Genomic DNA, 8,869 nt, shown 5'->3' with positions numbered 1-8,869 from the left:
GCCACTTCTGGCTTTTTCCTTTTTGCTTATATGGTGCTGAGGAATCGAACCCAGGGCCTCATGCATGCAAGGCATGTACCCTACCACTGAGCCACCTTCCCAGCCCAAAGTTGAACTTCGTATGTCTCAAAACTTTGAGGGTGCTTATTTGAATCAAGGTCATTAATTCAGTATTTAACTCATAACTCTAGAATATCAGAATATAATGTGATCAAAACTTCCCTCACCAGGCACCAGTATCTCATTCCTATAGATCAGGTTACGCAAGATGCTGATACCTGAGGATTTTGGTTCAAAGCTATCTGGGGCAGATACATCCTTGAGACTTGAATCTCCAATTAACCAGCAAAAAGCCAGGAGTGAGCACCAGCCAGGAGCAGAAAAAAGCTGAACGAGAGTGTAAGGATGGATAGGAGTTCAGGCCCCAGTACCAGCACGCATGTGTGCGTGCACATGCATGCACACATACACACACACAAAACCAACAATAAAAAACCTTGCCTTATACTTTTGAAAGTCTATGTAGAATATGGAAAGGCAAATGTTAAGCTTGTGATTCAATTTGAAAGTAAATTTTCATTACTTAAACATTTAAATCATAGGAGACTATAAATAAGGCTATTCTTCATTTGTTTACTTTCCCACTCATACTCCTACTTTATACACTAGTAATTAAAACTTTTCATTGCAACTTGCCTTATTTTTCTATATGAAAATTGCTAAACCTCTTGAGTTTCTCATCTATGATACTCCCTCATCTCATGAAAGCCTATGCTATTGTACATTGCTATTTCTTGGCTGAGAGTCCTACTAGCTTTTATGTCTTCCTGGCCTTGAACTGAAATAATCTTACAAGACATCATAAGGGGATCTCATAAAAGATATAGACCCTGATTCAGTAGGACTGGAATGGAGTCTGAGATTACCACTTAAGTTCTCAGAAGATGTTGAAGTTGTTAGCCTTTAACAAAAGTCTTAAATCCTGAAGGATTCATTGTTATAAAAAATACTTCCTCTGACTTCCTCCTATAAATCCCATGGGCACACTTAGTTGTTTCTTTCTCCAGTAATCCCATTATACAGTAAATACCTTCATTATACCTCTAATATAATTATGTATTTATCTTCTCTCTCACTGTACTTTTACATTTTATTTTTAAATTTTGAGTGGTACTAGGGAGTACCACTAGTACTGGAGTTTGAACTCAGCCTCATGCTTGACTTACTTGCTTGGATGGCCTTCTAGCCCAGGTCTTTAGCCCTGGTTTTTGTTGGTTATTTTAGAGATGGAGTCTTTTGTGCTTTTCTGCCCTAGCTAGCTTTAAACTGTGATCCTCCAGATATCAGACTCCTGAGTAGCTAAGATTACAGACAGAAGCTACAAGCATCATTCTGACTGCACTTTTTTTTTTTTAATCTGCAGAAACTTTTATCCATGTATGCAGAGAGCCTGTTTTCTGTTGAATCGTTCAACAGAAAATAGTTTAAACAATATTTATCACCAGTTAGGTGCTTGTTTATAGTTATATAGCCAAATAATACAATGAATAATGAAAGTGTTTTTTAGTATTTTATAGTAAAAAGAAATGAATTATGAGTCTGAATCCTTCCCCTTTAAAAACAAAACTTAACATGTGTCTCAATCAAAGATACTTGCTTGAAAATAATATTTTGGCCTTTATGGTCTATGTAAAACTGTAATAAGATAGTATTTCTCAGATTAACTTTGTAGAACACTAGTAACCATATACTTTTCTTTTCACTCAAGGAGAAGTACAAATGTCTACCACAAGACGAAAACGTTGTATGTTATGTTGTTTACCGTAAGCTGTAGTAAAATGAGCTCAATTGTTGACAGGTATGTTTATAGAGACTTTTAATTATATAAAATTACTTAAAATTCACTATTAAAATGATGATTTATGTCAAATTGGCAGGAACTTTATCCATAAATATGATTATTACTTTATGTTTCTGTACTGAACAAACAGGATACAAAACATGTAATAGTAAGTAAAGTATATTAGCATTTTGGGTGCTGGTATTGGAACTTGAACTCAGGGCCTGAGTTTTTTCCCTCTACCACTTTAGGCATAGCTCCACTTCTGGGTTTTTTTGGTGGTTAGTTGGAGATAAGAGTCTTAACAGACTTTCTTATTCGAGTCTGGATGACAAGGACTGCAGGCATGAGCTGCCAGTGGTATCTGGCTACATTAATTGTTGTTGTTGTGGGGCTTGAACTCAGTACCTGAGTGCTGTACCTTAGATTTTGTGCTCAAGGCTAGCACTCTACCACCTTGAGACACAGTGCCACTTCCAGTTTTCTGGTGGTTAAATGGAGGTATGAGTCTCATAGACTTTCCTGCCTGGACTGGCTTTAAACCGTGATCCTCAGATCTCAGCCTCTTGAGTTGCTAGGATTACAGGTGTGAGCCTCAGGCACCCTACTAACATTAGCATTTTTAAGAGCCAAAGCAAACATCATATTTCTTATATTTTTAATGGATCTTAAATCTTAATCTCAAAGTGCTTTACTCAAAATTTGTTCTGTAACAACTGCAGATATTTTTTGGCACCCTCTAGAGTTTCCTGGTGCTCAGTCCATCCTTTCAACATCTTAGCATTTGTGACTGATAAGTGGTAAATAAATTAGAATCATTGGTTGAATTTTAATTTTTAAATCACTTCTGGGAATAGGATAAATCTCCTTATTGATTCTAAGATTCTTGAGGTTGTTTGTTTGCATTTTAACATCTCTTATGTTTGACAGATACCTAGTTCACTTTAACTAGCATTTTTTTCAGTTTTTTTTTTAATGGACCTATAAAGAATGGTGGCCTTAAAGTCAGTAGTATGCTAAATATGGTAAAATTATAGTAACACTTTTAGAGCACCTACTCTCTGATAATGAGTGGCGTATTTTATGTGTTAACTTCATAATTCTATACACTTTTACAAATGTAGATTAGTGAGGATAAACAACTTGTTTAAAATCACATTTCTAGTAAGTGATGAACTGGAATTTTAACCTGTGTTGATTGATTTGTCTGACCATCATACTGCACTGTGTAATTCATGAGTAGAGGATTCTTTGAGTTTTTCAGGTAGAAGTAGTTGTTGACATTTGACGGCAGCCTTCCTCCTTTTCAATGAACTGAAGAGTGAAGATACTCACTATACAGAATATAAGACTTGAGGAACAAGAAATTCTCTTAAGAGAATTGGGTTTTGCCCTAGTTGCAGATGAACTCTGAGTGGACTTTTCAGAAAGGGTATTTATTTAGTGCCCTAGAGAGATTGGATATGATTTTGGCATTACACTTCTAAATAATTGCCAGTTTCCCTCCTAGTCAGTGTACCATTTAGGGCTGACATCTGTTCAGACAAAGAGCAGCAATATTTTTTTAAGCACTGGGACTTGAAGTGCTTGCTTTGTTGCTCTACCACTTGAGCCATGCCTAGAGCCCAAAAGCTGTAATTATTAATGGATTACTTAGGCCTGTAAATATTATGAAAGGTTTTTTTCACAAATATACAAGTATAAAAAAAAACAAAAAAAAACAAATATACAAGCATATATAGATTCTTCAGTCTATTCCTAAAAAGTCCATGAAATAAAAGTACATATGATCTCAATAAGTCCAGAACGTACATTATAGGCTATAAGTCTTTATGTGCCACAAAAAGATGTAAATAAGGGATTGAATGATAGATTAATGTAAAAAGTCATAAACCATTGGAAACTTAAGAAGCTAGCCACCACTGGTCTTGTCAATGGATTAGTAAATAAATGAAAATAATTAATGGATTATTGTTATATTTATGAGCAATTTGTGTTTTATTAAAGTGAATGTCTCAAAAAAGTTTAAATTATGCTAATTTCATACTGGATTCAGATTTTTTTTACTGTTTATTAGGTTGGAGCAGTATATTTAAAGTGGTTATATTACATTGTTAGCATATTGTAGAGATAGTATAGTTAAGTAAAAAGACTTTAAAATTCATGTATTGAAAAACTTTTAAGCATGGCTAAAAATAGCTAAACTTTATTAGAAAAAAGGTTAGAGCTTTAATTTGTACAGTCCCTTAACTTAACAAATCCTAGATGTAACCAAGTGGATCCACCTGTCACTGTGGCATTGATGTTCAGTGATCTGCTTTTATATATCTTACATATCTTTTTTTTTTGTCGGTCGTGGGGCTTGATCTCTGGGCTTGGGCGCTATCTCTCAGCTCTTCAGCTCAAGGCGAGCGCTCTACGGCTTGAGCCACAGTGCCACTTCCATCTTACATATCTTATATCTGTCTACTTTCTTTTTTTTTTTTAGAGATGACAGTAGTATTTTTGATGGGTTGGTGGAAGAAGATGACAAGGACAAAGCAAAAAGGTAGCTTAATATGAGATATGTGATAGTCATAATATGTAAATAATATATGAATGTAGTAAATAATATATACATAATATATGAATGTAGTAAATAATATATACATGTATACTTGTAAATAAAATTAATATTTTGCCAAAGCTCTCTGCTTTGAGAATTTAGATATATTAGGAAGTAGAAGAGTTTAGATAGTATATTTTTAGTTTAACAATGAAATAAAATTCTCCTCCTCTAATCATTTGAAAAAGTATGCTTTGCTTTTAACATAAACTTGAACTAGAAAATCCATCTTCAGGGAGCAGGTAATTGTAGATACTATAAAATGGTAGCACTGGAGTTTGAACTTAGGGCCTCTCACTTGCTTGTCAGGTGTTCAGCTACTTGAGTCATGCCCCCAGCCCTCAAGAGCTTTTTGTTTACTGGTTACTCCTTTACATAGAATAGCAGTAACTGTTCATTTAATATATATATTTTGAATGCTTACTGTTGTTAGGTATAATGACTAAGTACTTATGTGGAACATTTGAGCCTACACCCTAATAGAAAGAAGCAAAAACTAATTATAGCTCTCTGTTAGAGCCTAGGATCTAAATATATAAAGAAGAAATGACATTAGATGGATAACTTTCTCTTAGTACTTTTTAATAATGCATACTTACACGTACAAAATGTTTCTCTATTTACAATCTTGTAAATTTACAACCATAGGTGGATGTCAAGTAAACTTGCAGTGTGAATGTAGTTTCTTACTGGCATTTTTGTAAAAACACGTAAGTTAAATGCCTGATAAGCAAAATTTTCTGTACTGGTAAACTGAGATGAAAAACTATTGCCCAAACTAATATTCTATCATTGATAAACTTAGAAGTAAGTTTATTGCTATCTATCTGTACATGTTGAAGTATATGCTGTGTCATGTCCAAATTGATGTTGTATTACATTTTTTGTGTAATTCAGTGGATTGTTTAAAATTGCTTTCTCCTTTCATCAGAGTATCTAGAAACAAATCTGAAAAGAAACGTAGAGATCAGTTTAATGTTCTCATTAAAGAACTGGGTTCCATGCTTCCTGGTAATGCTAGAAAGATGGACAAATCTACTGTTCTGCAGAAAAGCATTGATTTTTTACGAAAACATAAAGGTAAATTTTTAATTTTGTAAAATGGTTGCTGATTTCTTTTTAAAAGGGCCTGTTCCTTAAAGTATGAGATACTCTAGCTACAGACACATAAGATTAGATCCTTCTTCACCTTTTAAAGAGAGAGAATTCATTTTACTGTAAAGGTGATGTGCAATGAGGTTATAGTTACATAAGTAAGGTATTGACTACATTTCTTGTTGAACCATGTAACCCCCTCCCTCATTTTCTCCCACTTTCCCTCATTCCACTCCCCCCCCTCCCACCAACCAACTTGGGATTGTCACCCAAGTTGTAAAGTTTGTTTCCAACAAACACAGTGACTGTCTTGTGAGTATCGCTGTTGCATTGGTTCACCCTTTGTCCGTTGTCTTACCATTTGTGATTCCCCTTCCCTTCCCCAAATCAGATAAATGTATATATAAGACACAGGGTACCAAAATCAAAAACGGTCACAACAGGGGATAAATCAAAGGAAAAAAAAACATGAAAGAAAAAAGAAATAACTTCACAGAGTACATTAAAAACAAAAACAAAACCCTCTTGTTTCCATATCTTGGAGTTCATTTCAATTAGCATCATTTTATATGGTCATATGTACATAGCTGTTGAGCTACTGTGATCCTCTGTTAGAACTATCCTAGACATATACTAATTATTACGAATGAGGGAAACCATGGGGCCTATGTTTCTTTGGGTCTGGCTTACTTCACTTAATATGATTTTTTTCAAGTCTCTTTATTTCCTTATGAATGGGGCAATGTCATTCTTTCTTATGGAAGCATAAAATTCCATTGTATATATATATATATATATATATATATATATATATATATATATACCACATTTTCATGATCCATTCATTACTGAGGGGCATCTGGGTTGATTGCATATCTTAGTTATGGTAAATAATGCTTCAGTGAACATAGTAGTGCTGGTAGCTTTAGTGTGGCCTTGTTTTTGATCATTTGGGTAAATGTCCAGGAGTGTTTGTTACATTCCCTCTTTATTCCCATACTGGAGCTTGAACTCAGAGCCTTGAGCTCCTACTTGGCTTTTTCATTCACAAGCTAGTGCTCTACCACTTGAGTCATGCCTCCACTTCCAGCGTTTTGCTGGTTATTTGGACATAAAGGTCTTTGTCTGCCTTGGTTGGCTTCAAATCTTGATTTGTAAATGTGTCAGAATTGCTTATTGTATTTACTGTCACCACTGTCAGTACATTATATCTCTAAAGATAGTATTCAGTGTTCTTTTTAGATGGTACACTGATTGAGATTAATCCCTAATTAGACACTATATGCTCAATGCTATTGGTTTTTGTTGTTTTTTTTTGGGGGGGGTCCGGTCGTGGGTCCTGAACTCTGGGCCTGGGCGCTGTCCCTCAGCTCTTCAGCTCAAGGCTAGCACTCTACCACTTGAGCCACAGCGCCACTTCTGGCTTTTTCCTTTTTGCTTATGTGGTGCTGAGGAATCGAACCCAGGGCCTCATGCATGCAAGGCAAGCGCTCTACCACTGAGCCACCTTCCCAGCCCACATTTTTTTTTTTGATAGGCATTTCCTATATGCCAAATTTGGTATGACAGTATGTTGTATTTATGTATTGATAATAAATAAAGTAATCCATACCTGTCACTATAAAACAGTATATTTTGTAGAAAAACAGCCTATGAAATATATTTTTGTTTGGTTTGGTTATCATAATATGTCTGTATTTTTAAAATGGAAAAGACTTCATTACCTAAATTATTCAGATTTTACAAACCAGATGCCCTTCAGTGGAAGAATGGATCAAGAAAATATGGTATATATCCACAATAGAATTCTGTGCCTCCATCAGAAAGAATGATATTGTACTATTTGTAAGGAAATGGAAAGGCTTTGAAAAATTAAGTGAAGTAAGCCTGACCCAATGAACATAGGTTTCATGGTTTCCCTCATTTGTTCTAACTAGAATGTGCCTATAAATATACAGGTAAACACATTGGATAGTAAGGACAAAAAATATATACTTGTACACAATACATTATACAGGACTTTAGACATTGGCACAGCGAAACCAAAGGGGGATATTCTTAGGAGAGGATCACAGAGGTTCAATAGTATGTGTATATGATCATATAAAATGATGTTTATGGAAATGAATCCCAAGAAATTGAAACAAAAAATTTTTGTTTTTCTCTTTTGTTGCTGTTTTTGTTTTCTGTACCTTTTGTCTTGTATATAAGTTTGTCTGTTTGAAGGAGGGTAAGGAGGAGCACAGAAATGGTGGGACAAAGGGTGAACACATACAGCAGTGATAATAGATAATGTGTTGAAAATGAACTATACAACTTGTGGGAGAGGGAGGTCAGGTCGGGAGGGAAGAACTGAGAGAAAACAAGAGAAGAGATGACACTGTTCAAGAAGAAATGTACTCATTCCCTGACTTATGTGTCTGTAATCCCTCTGACCATCACCTTTATAATAATAAAATGAAAACAATATGGATTTAAAAAATAGTTCCAATTTTATTGTCATTAACTTTCTCATAGCTACTATTAGAAGTGTATAGCAAAATAAAATAGTAATAATTATGAAAAACTCTTTGCCATTTAGAACATGTACAGAGCAGATACTGAGCAGAGACATTTCAAATGTCATGTCATTTGATTATAAAAAAGTATAGATTGAGAGGACTCTTTTTGCCTGAAAATAAGTAGGGCTAAGATCGTCTTTGTTAAAAACAGACTGACCTCATTGGCTCCTTTCGTCTAGGCTCATTTCTTATCTTTGGTCTAGATATTGCCAATGAATGATGAGGAAAAAAAGAATTCCTGCAAAACTGTTTGAAATAATCTTGTTTCGATATGCTTATTCTTTTTCCTGTTTGGAAATTGTGTCGAGCAGAAAGTAATCTCAAGCCCTAAAGCTTATCAGAACTCCCTAGTAAAAAGAAAAAGAGAAACTGGTATTACTAGGAGACTACATCGAAGGAGAGAATGTCCCACATAAATACAAATATTTTATCCTTCCAAAACTTGGCTTCCTATTTACATATACAGATAATGTTACTGCCTATCATTCTCATCTATTCATCTATAATGAAGAGAGAAGACAACTTGTGGATTTTTGTACTGTCCCAGTGGTTGGATTATGTCACTAAGATGTTGAATTTTTTTTTCTTTTTACAGAAATAACTGCACAGTCAGATGCTAGTGAAATTCGACAGGACTGGAAACCTACATTCCTTAGTAATGAAGAGTTTACACAGTTAATGTTAGAGGTATGGCCCAATTTAATTTTTGAAAGTTTTATTTTCCTTAAATCACAATGGTGCTTAGTTTTAGTATAGTTTTTAGCAGTA

At 34.6% G+C, this 8,869-nt stretch overlaps 1 protein-coding gene across 1 annotated transcript in view; it reads left to right on the top strand.

The window, feature by feature from the left end:
• The window catches only part of Clock (clock circadian regulator), a 75,132-nt gene that overhangs the window by 24,570 nt on the left and 41,693 nt on the right, over positions 1–8,869 (top strand). Inside the window, exons 4-7 of the mRNA XM_013009062.1 lie at positions 1,769–1,858; positions 4,329–4,388; positions 5,377–5,525; positions 8,697–8,788. Of these exons, the coding sequence (XP_012864516.1) occupies positions 1,812–1,858; positions 4,329–4,388; positions 5,377–5,525; positions 8,697–8,788 (348 nt within the window). The 5' untranslated portion in view covers positions 1,769–1,811. The remainder of the gene's footprint in view (positions 1–1,768; positions 1,859–4,328; positions 4,389–5,376; positions 5,526–8,696; positions 8,789–8,869) is intronic.

Source organism: Dipodomys ordii, unplaced genomic scaffold, assembly GCF_000151885.1.
Source record: "Dipodomys ordii isolate 6190 unplaced genomic scaffold, Dord_2.0 Scaffold8, whole genome shotgun sequence".
In the NCBI taxonomy this organism is placed as follows: Eukaryota; Metazoa; Chordata; class Mammalia; order Rodentia; family Heteromyidae; genus Dipodomys; species Dipodomys ordii.
Note: the sequence above shows the minus strand (reverse complement) of the source record. Positions and strands in the feature narration are given on the sequence as shown.